The sequence below is a fragment of the Diaporthe amygdali genome, assembly GCF_026229845.1.
Source record: "Diaporthe amygdali strain CAA958 chromosome Unknown NODE_10_length_1141467_cov_65_626103, whole genome shotgun sequence".
NCBI lineage: Eukaryota > Fungi > Ascomycota > Sordariomycetes > Diaporthales > Diaporthaceae > Diaporthe > Diaporthe amygdali.
Window position 1 is genome coordinate 438,864 of NW_026517030.1, and position 15,564 is coordinate 454,427.

Below are 15,564 nucleotides of genomic sequence, written 5' to 3' on the forward strand. Positions count from 1 at the left end.
GTGCCACCGTGAAAATTTCTACACCATAGCAATGACGGTGGCCGCGGGGTGCCGCTCAGCCCGGCGTGCCCTAGTCCCTTGGAAGCTTGCCGAGTCATTATTGGTTGCTGGGGAGTTGCCCCAACAAATTCGTCTCCGTCTCCGTCTCCGTCTCTCCGTCTCTCCGCTTTTTCTCCATTCTGCAGACTTCTCAAACCTCCTCACAGCTCACGTCTCGTCACGGGACTCCGATTGACCTGATCCTGATCGTCGGTGCCATCATATCGTGGTCATCCCGCCGTCGGGTCACCATGAGGCCTGTTCTTGAACCGCATCAACGTCTCTATCTCTATCTAATCTCTCACCTCGACCCCAACCCCACGCCACGATATCACTTCAAGCTCCAATCCTGGTTGCCCCTGCCCGGGCTCCGGTGCCGAGGCTGAACGGACTGACGGCGCCCAAGGTGGATCTCCGTCTCTTTGCCTCTGTGTCCCTGTGTCCATCTTTGTCTTCTTATCACCCTTCGTTTTCTTATCGTCAGTAATAAAATAAGTTGAGGTTCCATCGCCACGTTGGACCGAGAGTGGGGCCCTCGCCCTCAAAGGGGAAAAAAAAGCCCAGGCCTCCTCATCAATTCGAGAGTCCACAGACTGATTCGGCCTGGCTGCTCAGTTATGCGCGTGCCCGTCCCGTCCCATCCAATTTCTTGCAAATGGGAGGCCACGGAGCCATGAGACGGCTGCTACTGCAGGCAGGTCTCTCAATGCCCTGCCCTGCAGGCGCAATTGGTCACCCATCCCATCTTTGCTGAGAGGGCCGTGTTTTGGATCGTGAGGCTGGCCGAGCATCCAAGTATCACCAGCACCCAGCTTCCTCTGTCCCCCTCCAACCAGCCGAGGTTTCAACAGCCCTCCATGCTGCGTTACTCTTACTGTCCGCTGCTCTCTCTCTCTCTCTCTCTCTCTCTCTCTCTCTCTTGGTCACTCTGGACCGTGCCAGTGCATGGCGGCCAACACTAGTAGCGAGTGCTATAATCATGCGAGGAGGTCTGTCTGGGACGGAGGGGAGGGGTTGTCTCATCGCTTCCCGCCGGCATGAAGCTCCCACCTCGTATGCATGATAGTTCTGTGTAGTACACTCCCACGCAGTGCCACGCTCTGCCCCGTCTTTCTTGGTCTCCCCTCCGGTCAATCACAAATTGTGGCCCCGCGACCCGGCGTACGAGGGTCGCTTGTGTCGCCTGTGCCTCTGGTGCCTCGGCTCACAACCGGACTGCGCGCGATTGGCATCCTTCAGCCGCGTGCCCTTGTCTTTTCTTCCCAGGGTCTGGCCCGCTCCTCCGACTGGCGGCCCAGAATCCGAATTTTGAATTTGTTGGGGAAGCTGCGTCACAGGCACGAAAAAAATAAGGCCAAAGGCTCAAAGCTGTGCGCGCAGTACCTCCTCTCTCTCCTTCAAGATCAAGCAAGGACAGACACAGCCAGACTTTCATACACATACCCGTCTGCGCCAGTGTCTGCGTCTGCGCCCACTGATCTATGTGATACCACACCACCACCACACCACCACCCTCTTTCACCCTCACCACCCAATCTCCACCATCTCCAGTCAGTCGCAAGACACACATCCACATACCCTCTCCTGTCCTCGTCCTGCCCCGCCACCATGGACTCCTCACAAGTATTCGCAACCACTCCCGACCCGGACCTCTTTAAGAGCATGCTGTCCCCGGCCAGCCTGCGCGAGCCGCAATTCCTGCCTCCTCCCGCCCCGGGTTCCATCGCCTCGGCCCCTCCAGTCCTGATCCCAGATCACATCTACCAAGCCGCCCTCGACCCCAAGGTGCCACTTACCATTGCCGCTCTCTACGCCGTTACTGCGAAGCTCCTGAACTGGTACAACACCTCCAACTCTAAGAGGCCCTGGGCCATCAGCAGGACACGCCTGTTCCACGTCTTCATCGTCGTCCACAACATCTTTCTCGCCGTCTACTCGGCATGGACCTTCTACGGCATGGTCGGCGTCATGCGACGGAGTGTCGTGAACCCTTGGGGGCCTGCAGGGCTCAACGGATTCGTGGACAGCATGACTAGGCTCCACGGCCCAGCAGGCCTTGGCAATGCCGTCTACTACAGCCAGCAGGATGGGCGATGGGCCGCATACTCCGACAACGTCGCCCTCGCCAGTGACGGCACCCCGAGCCGCACCGATTTGGGCCGCATCTGGAACGAGGGTCTGGCCTTCTACGGCTGGATCTTCTACCTGAGCAAGTTCTACGAGGTCCTCGATACCTTGATCATCCTGGCCAAGGGCAAGCAGAGCTCCGTCCTGCAGACCTACCACCACGCCGGCGCCATGATGTGCATGTGGGCTGGCATGCGTTACATGTCTCCACCCATCTGGATGTTCGTCTTCGTCAACTCCGGTATCCACGCCATGATGGTGAGTAATATTTCGCTCCTTCTGCTGGCCTAGAACAATACGACATCTCGGTCCATCATGCTGACAGGCTCTTGCTCTTTTAGTACACCTATTACACACTGAGCGCATTCTCCATTCGCGTTCCTGTCTTTATCAAGCGAACCCTGACGAGCCTGCAAATCACCCAATTTCTTGTCGGCGCCTCCTATGCCATGATTCACTCCTTCGTCAGCTACAGCATCCCTATGGCAACCACCGTCGTCCAGGGTGCTGCGGCACCAGCTGCCTCTTCCGTCGACGCTGACACCGAGCCTGCGTCCGGCCCAGCATTCCTGGACAGCCTCAAGCAGATTGTCCTCGGCGTCGCATCCAAGGTGACCACTTCCGTCGCCGAACAGGCAGCATCGGCCGAAGCTAACGCTGAACCCGAACAGTCTACCACGACCCAGGAGACCGTTTACACCCAAGAGGTCGTCCCTTGCATCAACACCACCGGCCAGACCTTCGCCATCTGGCTCAATGTGCTGTACCTCGCTCCTCTCACCTACCTGTTCGTCAAGTTCTTCATCACTAGCTATCTCCGGCGGTCCAGTGCGGGCTCGGCGCAGGGCAAGGGCAAGGGCTCTCGCGAGAGCCAGGTGGCAGTCGCCGAGAAGGCTGGTTGGGACGCCGCCCAGAGCATCCAGCAGGAGGTCTACGGCGAGGGCTCGTCCAGCGGCCAATCGAACGGCGCAGCAGCAGCAAATGGACAAACCAATGGCAAGGCGAGCAGCGGTATCCCAAAGCCGGCGGCAAGGCAGAGGCGGCATGCTTGAGAAGTAGGGGTGGCATCTGGTAACAGAGGACTGGGGCAGAGCAGGGAGGACTCGGAAATACACACTTAAAATGACCAAGCGATAAAGCAATGACAGGCCTTTGCAAGCTGGCGAGCAAGAGCTCTGAGGGAGGTGGAAAAAATAGACTACAACGCGGTGGTACAGTCTAGAATTGCATATTTTAACGGAGTAAAGGTTAGACGGAGCGTCGGCATTTGGTACATACAATCAGGGGCGGACCGTTGTCCAGGGCCCTTTTTCCTTACACGCCGTCGAGTTCCTCCACCATGTCGCTGGTTCACAGTCCATGGTGAGTTTTCTTCGTGACGGTGCTCGCGGAAACCCGCCATCGTCAACCTGCCTCGAGAACCCAAGGGCCGCATCACATGGACATAAATTCGTACAGCTGGGGCCACTATCACAACGTCAGTCTTGCTAGACTCACTCACCTCATCCTGTACGGGACGAGGACCGCATCTCTACTCCTGATGATTGCGTGGAGTGAGACTGACAACTTCCTCGTGTCATGATAGCATTTATCCTAGATGTTCGATCTGGAGTTTATCCAGTAGACCACTCCGGCGACTCATGTTTGCGCCGGCTTCCGTCATTCCAAAACCTCTCTCTCTCTCCATGGTTCATCGACGGCGTGGGGGTTATCCTCGACACAACTGGTGGTCTTTTCATCTGTAAAAGTGGGAGGGCAGTCAGGAAACATGCCTGCTTCATGCCTCGTGTCACTTCCTCTCAGTTCTTTAATATGCGCGTGAGACCAAGGTCGGTGACGTGCCCTGAACTCCAGACTTGTCCTCATGGGGACCTTCCTGCCACGCTCTATCTTCTTTTGCAGTTCTTCGCCGTATCTAGCCTTTGATTCACAAGGTCTCTGTTACCTGCACACTGGGACATAGCACAAGCAAAAAATGACACAGAAGATTGCTAGACAATATTCTCAATTTCGTTCTCGTTCTATGAAGCTCTACTACAGAAGCATGGTGGGTAATTGATACTTGAGCAGGTGCCTCTCGGCGTGTCCTCGTAACCATAGTGTGTATCCCTTTCATCGTAGATACTAAACATCATAGATAACCTCCGTGGAGGACTATCCTGGGCCTGAAATCAGAGGCGCATAAAACACGTGGACTCCTCTTCCCGTCGTTCCCTGTAACCAATTCCGAAGTAATAGATACTCCTTGAGAGCATGAAATAGCAAAACAGTGGCAGGCTGACGGCGCAGCTCTGCCCAGCATTAGTGGGGAGCCAGGCTCATGCCAGCCTGGTTCGTCTACGATCTTGAAACCGACAAAATACCTTAACACCAGCGCTGTAAACACAGGGGAACAGAAAACATAACAAGCAAAGTTGTAAAGCATGAAAAGCATCAAAACACTGGAATACTGGAAACAACCGCGCTCCTGGGTATTGGGAAAACAGTGCGATCCGACTCGCCCCCGAGAATCTACCAAAATCCTTGAACGGTAAATGCGATCATGCGTACGGGGTATAAGGTTGGATCGTGGTGTCGTCCAAGTGGTGAGGGGGCGGGCAGTCTGATTGGGGATGGTGTCGTACAGTGATGTACTTCGCCGCTTCTAACCGGCTCGTGTTGAGCTAGTGTGGATAGGTCCGTCTTGGCCGCTTTCGGCCGCTTTCCGGCCGCTTTATCGTGAGTCGTGGTGTGAGAAGTACAGCCGAGTTTAATTTGACTCGAAATGTGTTAGTCCGTTGGAGCAAGTCCAGCAGACCGAGCAACTCAGAAGGTGCTCCAGTTCCAATCGCTTGGCACGCTGACTGCCACTTCAGCCTGGGCTTTGCCGGGTGTCGTCGGGCTGCCCTTTGCAGGTGTGGCAGAGATCGGACTTGCGGGCACGGTTTGGCTTCCTTTCGCGGAACGCTGACCGGCGCTGGATGCGTCGCTGCTGTTCCTGCTGCGCCATACCTTGAAGTCACCATAGCAGTGGGCGCATGAGCGGCTGAGCAGACCACGGGGGTTGTAGTTCGCGCTCTCGTCAAGTGGCACCTCGTAGTTGGAGTGGGGGTCACAGAAGATGTTGCCGCACCGTCGGCAGTGATGGCGTCGGACAAAGTAGTTGAAGGACTTCCTGCAGGTCGGGTCGTCGCAGACCTCCGAATCGGAATCGGCCTATAAGTGAGGTCATGTTAGCTGAGGTGGTTCCTTGAGCGGAAGGAATTTGAGAATGACGCCATGTCAGAGAGGGCTGAGACACTGTCGTAGCATTTCCGGACAGGTGGGCGTGTGTATGTATGAGGGTTGGGTATGTTGTCGCACCGCACGTACCTTCCAGTGTTTCCTTGTAGGCTGCCCGTGGACCTTGGGGTAGTTTTCCAGATCCCAATCCCAATCCACGAACTTGCCACTGTCAGCAGTGGACCTCCGCGACAGCCTGCTCAGGCTCGAGATTCCGAACAGGCTGGTGAAGCTGCCGCTGGAGCGGATGGCCCGCTCGTCGTCATCTCCGTCACCCTTGGGCGAGGCGACGGGCTTTTGCGCAGCGGATGGGTACTCGTTGGGGCGCAGAACGGCAGGCACGTAGAGTGGGCGAACCTGGCGGCCGTGGTAGTTCTTGGGTGATACAGGCGACGTGCTATTTGAGGTGCTGAGAGGCGAAATGTCGGAAGACTGTTGGATAAGGGGCTGCGACTGCGGCGGTGTTGGTTGTCTTTGCTGCTGTTGTTGTTGCTGTTGCTGCTGTTGCTGCTGCTGCTGCTGCTGCTGCTGCTGCTGTAGAGAGTATTGTTGGTGCAGCGGCTGCTGGAACTGGGCATGTAGTTGTGATTGTTGTTGTTGTTGCTGTTGTTGTTGTGGCATGTGATAGGAGAAGGAGCGCTGGTGGCCCGTTGGCTGGCGATGCCAGAAGGATTGCTGCTGGTCGGGCAGTCGAGGCATTACGAGGTCGGCCATGGCCATATTCGCCGAAGGATATATGTGTATGATGTTACAGGGAGGGCGGCAACAAATCAGGACACAGGATAGTGAGTGATTGGGCCGTGATGTTGCGGCTCAAATGGGGTTAAGGAGGTATAGATAGTTGGTACTCGAGGGAGAGCGTGGGAGGATGGTGTAGTTGGCGGCTGCGCAGATGGTCGAGTCGAGTGGGCAGTGGGGGTCCCAAGTGCGGCGCGGCGCAGTGAGACGGGTTGGATTGGCTTGGATTAAATCAAATCGGATCGGATCGGTCTGATTTAGATGTAGGCGACCGAGTCGTGTGCAGCTGCAAGCGAGTCCGAGAACAAGGTCTCAACGACTTGGAACCTGTTATTTTGGAATGGACCGTCGATCGCAGACTCCTGAAGGTGAAGGGGCTGGAGCGGCTGGAGGGACAGAGAGAAAGAGGAGAGATGATCACGTTGTGTCGGACGTGGCAGAAGCGATACTGGTTGATAGATGCTGCGGATACCGGAGCGATTTGTCGCGGTGAGAAGGAGGAGGATGGGATGGCACGGCAAGGCAAGGCAAAAGGAGGGTGCGGATAGAGAGATTATTCGAGGCGGCTGTTGGAGGGACGCGGCTTTGGTATATAACGAGACCCAGGCCAGGGCTTTCGGTTCTTGGGGGGGGGAGGGAGACCTTGACAGGGGGGTGGGTTGCGGCCAACCAGAGTGGCGGTAACCTTGTGTGTCGAATAGCGTGGTTGCGTACTGGGCAGCGTAGCGCAGGTAGCGGAGCGGATCTGTGCTCGGTTGAAGCTGGGGAGGCAGGGAGCAAGGGGAGGCAGGGTGCTGGAATTCAGCGGGCAGTAGTGGGCGAGTGGTGAGGCGAGCGCGACGGCGACGGAAACGGCACCTCTTCGGCTGCAACCCTAGGCTCGGGTCAATGTGGATGAGACGGGACCAAGAAAGCGGCTTTTTGAGTAATGAAAACTGGCTGAGCTGAGCTGAGATTGACTGGAGATCAAGAGATCAGAGGTCAGATGTCAGAGGTCAGAGATTACAGGTGAGCTTTGGTTTCCACGGCGAGCGTTGCTGTGAGTGCAGGCGATGGGTTGGTTGATTGATTGATTGATTGATGGACGGGCGTGATGGGGCAGCAGAGACAATGGTGACAATGCTTCATTCGTGGCGATGGTAGACGGGACGGGGCAGGACAGGGCTGGACTGGAACTCGTCTATGTACTTCCTACTTTGCAAATAGATTATCCTGCTTTGTCTACCTATCTCTTTCTCTCTCTATCTGTCTTTCCTCCGACCATCATGAACATCAGCACACATGCTAAACAGACATGGCATCCAGGTGGAGTCGAGTCAATCCAATTGACCTGTGACGCTGCCGCATGGCAAAGGCGGTGAATGTGCCACGATGGTGCCGTATCAAATCACATCTCCATCTCCAACCCCGTCTCTTCTCCTTCAGGCTGGCTGCCTGTACTGTACCAGACCGGGGGGGGAGGGGGTGTGGGCGATGGATGCATGGTTATGGCTGCGAAATTTACTTTTCCACGGCGGACGGGGTTGATCAGTGGTGGGACCCTGTCTTTTCCCGACCTGTTATTAGGATCGATCATGATTGAGACAGACCACCATAGTGCTGTCGGCCCCGACGACCGTTGACTCGAGACACCTGAGCAGTTGCCCGAAGCAGCAAAGTGTCTGTGATGGGTGGTGGCAGACTCGGGAGGCGGCCAGGGAATCCATGAGAGCCAGGCCGTTGGGTAGCGAGCCCTGCTCCGCGGCCTGTCAACCAGGCCGTAATCACAGTACTACGCACCGCTACGGTAAAAGGGCCTCAGCCTAGCGGGCTGGCAGGACCGACTCCCAAGGAACTACCCAGACACCCAGATTAGATAGACGAATGGTTCAACAACGACAGACACGAAAAAGCCATGTGTTCCTTAATAGACAAGCAATTAATTCTCCTGAGCTCGCAACGAGCATCTACCCGGCTGGCCATGAACCCTTCACTCTCCATCTCACATCACAATCTCCTGTTCCCGGAAGCCACGGAGATAGCCGCCCACGTTCTGCTTGACCGTTCTGTCTCTTTTACTGCGTCATCCCGGGTTGAGTCTTGCATTCCTCCCCCCATCATTCCTCAGCTGCACCCCTCATGCCTCATGCCTCATGCCTCCTCATGCCTGGCGCTGAGTCTGTCTGGGCTGTGGTTACATGGTTTATGTATGTTATGTAGTCAGGTAGTCTATCTTTGAGTACTAGACACTACTGTCCCGTGGTGCGTACCTACCGGCCGGCCGGCCGGCTGTACCAACCAACTACGTCGTGGTGCGGTCTGCCCCCCGGCCCGTATCACGCTGCATCGGCATGATGAGAAATGACGGTTGGTGAGTGGTGGTGGGTGGAGAGGCGGAGATGGGTGGGATGCTGACTGCAGACTGCGACTTGCAGACTGCAGCTTTGCAACTCCATCTCTATCCCCAGACTCGGGTGCAGGCAATAGACTACTAGACTGCCGAGTCCACTCACTAGGTAATTAATAAGTGACAGACTGACGGATAAATGTCGAGCCCAGCTGAAGCGCAGTCTCGCTACCAGCGTTTGCCATCACTCCGCCTGCAAGCCTCGGGTGCAGCGGGGTGGGATGGTGGGCAGTGGGGACGGACGAGGTGCTTCACGATGATTGTCGCTCGTCGTCGCTGACGAGCAGCCAGCGTCGCCTGTCGGCTGTCGCAGGATCAATAGAGCACATCCACCCAATTTCCGTCGGCTTAATACCGTAGCTGGGCCAAGTGCCAGGTGGCTGCTACGTCCGTGTCCGACTGACTCGTCGTCATGGCTTCTCATCAGCCCTGCTGGAGCCCTTTTCGTCAGTCAGTCGGTCGGTCGGTTTCTGAAGATGGCAAGTCAGTTGGGGATCAAGTAACGTCAGGGCATCACCCAAGCTGCCAAGCTACTGTAGATCCTGTGCGTGTGAGTGTGTGTGTCTGTGTGTGTACTATGCAGCAACCCCATGAAATCCAGACTCCTTTTCTGGTTGTTGCGGGGCCCCAGAGCTGTCGACAACCAACAGACAGAACACAGACAAACACACTTACCTATACGTGTAGATGCATACATACAGACATACAGACAGACACACATACGCATACAGAAAGCACAGATCAGATCTCGCGGTGCTGCGCTGCGCTACAACTCCTAGGCACGCCCAGATAGATGACCCCCAGAAGCCCCCACTGGCCACGGACCAATTTCTCTCTCCCCTCTTGTCGGCCGACTTCCGAATTGAAATGAAATCCCTCTTGCTCCCACGCTGCTCTTGTTCATGCTCTGCCATTCTGCAGCCATTCTGTCAGGTCTGGGCTGTCTGGTCATTGCGAACCTCCGAGCTGCCCGCACTCGCCTCACCGTCGCATTACGTACAGGCCCGCTCCGCTCGCGGGCTTGAATGAGGCTGGCGGTTTGGCGGCCACATGGCTGTGGAGATGGTCCAGGCGAAGGGGCCCACGGTTCTGGTCCTCTTTCTGCCAGTTCTTGCCAGTTCTGCCAGTCTACCAAGTACTGCAGAATGCTCTCTGCTGCGTCCAGACGAAACGTCGCCTGCACCTCTCGCCCCGCTTCACGAACCCCTCAACGAGCAAAGCCTGGGTAGCCGCGTCTTGCGCCCGAAGCCCACTCAATTAAGATCTCGTCTGCACTGAAGTGGCCTCTCTGTCTCCATCTCCGGCTCCGTTTCCATTCTCCATCAGCAGCAGATGCTGCCTCCTGCCCGCGCATCTGGAACGAGACCCGCAGTCGACGTGCAGGTGTGGACGACATAGTTTTTGGTAGTTACTGCTCAACCTCTTGCAGTCCAGTTCGCGCCAACCCCAGGTCGCCTCATTCCGTTGCCCTTCCTCCACCAGACCACCCCCCCCCCCAAAAGGTGCCCACCGTGGCTCAGCCCCCCCACCCCTGGAGATGGTCTGGAGAAATGCATCCGACCGCCTGCCGAGACGGGTCCTTATCTCTGGCCGTGACAACGATCGGATTGTGATTGGCCCTTGGCCCTGGCTCGAGAAGTCTGCTGGGGTGTCGCTCCTGGCTCCATACTTCCAGATCGACACCTCAATTGAGTTTGTTCTCGTTTGGCAATGCGATCCAAGCCGCGCTGGACCCTGGCCACGATGTCTTCACACCAGTCTCCCGCCCCCCGTCAGCCCGTCCACCGACCGCAACCTCTCAAACTCACCGCTGGAACTCAAGGAGTCGTATCGTCGAGTCGTCACCAATCCCTTCTGCCACACTTGACTCGCATTGGCCCAACAACAGGCTTATCTGGGGAAGACAGAGCCCGCCTGGCTCACTGCCCTCCCCCTCTCCAAGCACCTGGGTCTGCAGGTCCGCTCCTCGGTGGGCCATCCTGGGCGCTCCAAGAACTCGACCCTCTGCCATTGGCTGCCGACTTACACGCTTATCGCGCCCTTCTCATTGGCGCGGCCCAAGGGTGCCACCAGCATCGTAGGGGTCCTGTTCTCGGCCAAGTCCGGCCCACACCCAGGCACACCCAGCATGCAAGCCTTCGACGTCAACTCGGCCGACTGCCGACCCTTTGCCGTGCAGATCCAGTAGGGGCACGCGTCAAGTTGCCAGATCAGGGGTAGCACGGAGGCTGGCCGAGTCCGAGCTTTTTTTTTTTGTTCTGAGATGAGCCGCATGCAATGATGTACCGCAGGCGGTGGAGTAGTTCACGATGCTACTCTCGCAGATCTCGTCGCAACAAGCCATGCCTTACCATCCAGCCATTTAGCCATTGTGTTGATCGCCATTTCGCATCGTCTTGTTGGATGGCGCTGACTGACGTCTCCGGCGAGCCCACTGCGCCCGTGCGCCCCACGATCTGAGGATCGTTTGCAACAAAGGAAGCCAGCTTCGTCACTACGTAGCAGCCATACATGTGCCCCCGCATCACCGCGAGCTCTGGTGGCTCAAAAGCTCTTCCGTTGGATCTGATCGGTTGGCCTACAGCACGGTACTGGCTTGCTTAACGCCGCCCGATCCCGCTCTCTCCAGTCAGCCGTTGAGCAACATCTCGGCTTGCGGCTCTTTGTCGCATCTAGCCGTACGACAGGCTCGTCAGAGCCGCAGCAACGGAGCCGCAGGAACGGAGCCGCCGCAATTTCGCATGTCGCGTCTAGCAACCAGCAGTCGACCCAGTCTCGTGCAGTTCTGCCGGTCCGAATATTCAGGGTCCAAGAGCAATGTGTTACCACACGGCAATGTGGCAGATCCCCAGAATTAGCACAGGACTGCTGGGATCCCCAGACGAGCCATCGTTCTGGAAGCCTCAAAGAGTCAGCAAGCAGCAGTCGGTGAGTCCAGGCCTTATGTGGCTGGCCCCACAGGAGCTGCCCTACTGTATTTGCCGCGCTTAGAAGCAATACGACGACACATAGAATACGGCGGTGGTCGAAAGCGGCAATGGTGACCGATTCCCCAGGACGGAGACAGCCACCCGATCTCTGCTTCTGCCGGCTGGGTCCCACGTCTGAGACGACGAGGCGTACGGGGTCATAGGCTCGCACGTATCATCGACAGTCTAAGTCTGGCTAGCCAGCGCCGGTGGGCCATCGCTGAGGTGAGTGACTATATGCCTCGATTTGCGGGGATAGGGTGTCGCCACAATGTCACGATGTAAGCGGTCGATATACAAGCCATCAGCCCAGCCTGCCAGCCTCAGGTACGAGCGACGTGCTGGTCTGGTGGATCTGATGATCCCCTCTTTGCTCCTGCGCATTCGAGCCGGCGGGGTATTCTTTACGATTGCTGTATGTGTAACATCTAACCCGCTTGCATGCACTAGGTAAGTGGGACCTACGTAGTGAGATAGTCCCTCTATACTGTAGAACTACTGGGGCTCGGCAAGGAGATAATCTCCGATAGTATGTTCGACTATTCAGATCTCCAGATCCATCATATGAGCCATTTTCGTGTAGTCTCCTGCCAGTATATGTGGACATTTGCAGCAGCTAGTCGGGTTCCCGCGAGTGGCGGGGAGGTGAGTCTTATTCTAGAGTAATGACTACGTAGAGGTTCAGTATTAGTTCACGCCCCTGGCTGTTCCAAGTATCGTATTACAGCTTGTCGGGGCTTATCGCTCAATGAGGCGTGATACAAGCTCATAGAGGTGCAATATACAGGACATCTACAGTTCTCTTCGTGCAAGGACAGAGAATCGTGCAAGGCTAGAGAAGGCAGCAAGCCTCTCCAGCAATGCGCCAGCAGTTTACCAACCGTCCCTCTCTAGACAAGGGCCTTACTGTTCCGCAAGTGTGACCCTCAGGCTGGCGCGTGTGGTGCCTCATTCACTCCGTCTTCATACCCTCGACCCACCTACCACTCTTCCCCCCTTCCTTGAGTACAACCCTCAACCCCTCGATCCGCATGCCCTTGTCAACAGCCTTGCACATGTCATAGACAGTCAGCGCGGCCGCCGACGCGGCCGTCAGGGCCTCCATCTCCACGCCCGTCTTGCCGTCGCACGTCACCGTCGCAGACACGTCCAACACACCACCACCAGCATGACCCTCCTCCGCGAGCGCCGGCGGTCCCCTGGGCTCCAGCTCGACGCTGACGTGCGACAGCATGATCGGGTGGCACAGCGGGACGATGTCGGGCGTCCGCTTGGCCGCCATGATGCCCGCGACGCGCGCCACGCCCAGCACGTCGCCCTTCTTGTGCCCGTTCTCGCGGATCAGCCGCAGCGCCACCGGGTGCGAGAAGTGCACGGCGCAGACGGCGCGCGCCGTGCGCGTGGTGGGCTGCTTGTGCGCGATCGAGACCATGTGCGCGGCGCCGGCGGCCGAGAGGTGCGTCAGCGCTGCCGGTGCTGCTGCTGCTCGGGGCTGGTCGTCGTCGTCCGGGGCTGGGGAGGTGGTGTCGGTGATGGGAGGCGTGAAAGGAGGGGCTTTGCTATCATCTTGCGCCTCGGGCACGAGTCTCGGGGTGGTGGAGGAGAATAAGCGGACGGCAGGGCTGGACGGAAGCGCGTGCGGGAGGAAAAGGGGGTGCGAGGACATCACGGGCGACAGCGGTGTCGTGAGGGGCCATGCAGTGGTTCGCGGGATTCGGGCGTGCGACACTTGATAATATGTCTTATACCGGGTGGACAGAGATGTCAAATCTATGTGTCAAGAAGCTTAGCCAACTATACTACTGACCTGCACCATCTCCCCCAACGCATAACCCTATATAGCCACTTGATTATATTCATATGAACATGGCCCAGAAGATTCCAGTTCCCCATATATATAATAGAAGAAGAAACAGCTGAAGCGCAGGCCGGACTCCAAGTCAATGCTGGATAAACCGTCCCGTCACAATATGAGGTGCAGGTGGAATAACGAAAACTACCCACCTATTAATATCATTGGTCTGTTCTTCATGTGTTCCAGCTCGCCCATGCCCGCGTGCTTGGCCTTCTTCCTCTTGACCGCCGCGCCGATGACATGTAGCAGTTCCTCAGAATTGGGGGCCAGCATCAGAGCCTTTCCACCATCTTCAGAGATGGCACGTGCCGGGAGTTGCTGGTCCATGGCGACCTTCTTCAGCCTTGCGAGGGCCTCTTCATCGATGGGCTCCCCGCAATTTACTTCCCTCAGTATGTCCCTCAGGGACACCTCGGCGTTACCGAATAGGCACACCTTGAGATTCCCATCGTTGGTAATGCGCAGACGGTTGCATGAGCCACAGAAATTGTGCGTCATGCTCGTCACGAAGCCAATACGCCCAGCGAACCCGGGGACGTGCCATGTCTTACTCGTGTCATTCTTGTGGTCCTGGACCTTGCACAGCGATGGGTAGCGCTCGCGGATGGAGTCAAGCATCTCGGAGTAGCTGAGCATCTTCCCCTTGCTCCACTTGTTCCCATCAAACGGCATATACTCAATGAACCTGACCTCGACATTGTTGTCTTTGGTCATCTCGACAAAGTCGAGAACCTCGCGATCATTGACGCCGCGCATGACAACACAATTGATCTTGAACCGCACGCCGGCGCCGGCGCGGTTGAGCTCATGAATGCGCGCGATGCTCTTCTGCACGGCAGCAAAGCCCTTGCGCCGGGTCATGATCTGGAACTGCCACGGGTCAAGGGTGTCCAGGCTCAGGTTGATGCCCGTCAGGCCAGCCTCGACCATGGCCTCCAGCTTGCGGTGCAAGGCGATACCGTTGGTGGTGATACACAGCTCCCGCAGGCCATAGGGTCGGAGGGCCCCGAGCTGCTGCATGAGAGGCAGAATGTCAGCGCGCACAGTGGGCTCGCCGCCAGTTAGCCGGATCTTGGTGACACCCTGGGAGACAAACGTCGAGGCGAGCAAGACGATCTCTGGAGTGGTCAGAAGGTCGCGGTCGGGGGAAAGCGGCACACCCTCCTCGGGCATGCAATAGACGCAGCGCAGGTTGCACTTTTCTGTGAGGGAGATGCGGAGGTAGTCATGTTGGCGGTCGAAGGTGTCAGTCAGGAAGTCGGAGAATGGCCTGGCGTCCTTGATGGTGGAACGTCGGAAGGACTTAGGGACAGGTTGTGGTTGTGGATGTGGTTGTGGTTGTGAGGATGGTGTAGGACCCTGTGCCTGGGCTTGTGTTTGTGCTGGGTTGGATGGTGAGACTGAGGGGGGCACGTCCAGACCCTGGCCTGCATGCTGAGTCGGCAGGTGTGTGGCAGCAGCAGCAGTCGCAATCCTCCGGCCAAGCACCTGGCATCGAGGTTGCCGGGTAGCTACATGGGCGAATGGTGGGATGCCGGTCTGATGAGGGCGAACACGGGGTGCTTGGCGCGGATTCAGAGACCTCGAAACGGAGCGCATCGACAGGGCCATTTCTGATTGCGGTGGCTGATACTAGCCAGGGGCTGTAGGAAGCCAGAAGCCAGAAGCAAACAGCAAACAGCAAACAGGCAGGCTATGCTCGCCCGCGGTATGGTGACGCGGGGTGCGTCGTTCTGGTGAGGTGTGGTGTTGCAGATCTAGGTTTGGGATCGCGTGGAGGGTGGCGGGCACGCATACGACCTGGGAAGTCTAATTGCCATATCTGGAAATCAACCTCCTAGACGCTGCTCGCGGAAATGCATGGTCGAGACCCGGGGATATGTATGGAGCCGCAATGATACACCGGGCAAGTTCGCATCATACGCCCCGCCTGTTAGTTCGATATTGAGATTCGAGAGCAGTCTAGCCTGGCTCTGGGGCTCGGTGTCTGGTGGTGAGTCAGCAAGGGCGTCAGCATGCCATACAGGTGGCGATCAATCACCTTGATTGAGGAGGTGAGGTTGTCGAAGAAAAAAAGAGGAGTGCCGGCTGCCGGTCCACGGCTGACTGACTGACTGACCGGATTGTCCGGCACTGGTTACGGAGGTGTGACGGCAGGGCAGGACGGATAAGGGCGTGCACTGCGTGCA

General features: G+C 57.2%; 5 protein-coding genes across 5 annotated transcripts; 2 read left to right on the top strand and 3 right to left on the bottom strand.

Moving 5' to 3' along the window:
• Window positions 1-1,647: 1,647 nt before the first annotated feature.
• Window positions 1,648-3,218, top strand: J7T55_009108 (gns1 sur4 family protein; the record flags this gene model as incomplete). The annotated part of the gene is made up of 2 exons (XM_053142038.1): window positions 1,648-2,424; window positions 2,508-3,218. 2 exons carry the CDS (start codon window positions 1,648-1,650, stop codon window positions 3,216-3,218), a joined length of 1,488 nt encoding a protein of 495 aa, XP_052994949.1.
• Window positions 3,219-4,971: 1,753 nt separating this feature from the next.
• Window positions 4,972-6,147, bottom strand: J7T55_009109 (uncharacterized protein; the record flags this gene model as incomplete). Its single annotated transcript, XM_053142039.1, has 2 exons — window positions 4,972-5,361; window positions 5,518-6,147. 2 exons carry the CDS (start codon window positions 6,145-6,147, stop codon window positions 4,972-4,974), a joined length of 1,020 nt encoding a protein of 339 aa, XP_052994950.1.
• A 3,941-nt stretch (window positions 6,148-10,088) lies between these two features.
• J7T55_009110 (uncharacterized protein) lies at window positions 10,089-10,739 on the top strand (the record flags this gene model as incomplete). Its single annotated transcript, XM_053142042.1, has 2 exons — window positions 10,089-10,383; window positions 10,459-10,739. 2 exons carry the CDS (start codon window positions 10,089-10,091, stop codon window positions 10,737-10,739), a joined length of 576 nt encoding a protein of 191 aa, XP_052994951.1.
• Window positions 10,740-12,472: 1,733 nt separating this feature from the next.
• On the bottom strand, window positions 12,473-13,186 carry J7T55_009111 (molybdenum cofactor biosynthesis protein 1 b; the record flags this gene model as incomplete). The annotated part of the gene is made up of 1 exon (XM_053142043.1): window positions 12,473-13,186. The coding sequence occupies one exon, from the start codon at window positions 13,184-13,186 to the stop codon at window positions 12,473-12,475; it is 714 nt and encodes a 237-aa protein (XP_052994952.1).
• A 330-nt stretch (window positions 13,187-13,516) lies between these two features.
• Window positions 13,517-14,986, bottom strand: J7T55_009112 (uncharacterized protein; the record flags this gene model as incomplete). The annotated part of the gene is made up of 1 exon (XM_053142044.1): window positions 13,517-14,986. The coding sequence occupies one exon, from the start codon at window positions 14,984-14,986 to the stop codon at window positions 13,517-13,519; it is 1,470 nt and encodes a 489-aa protein (XP_052994953.1).
• Window positions 14,987-15,564: the final 578 nt, after the last annotated feature.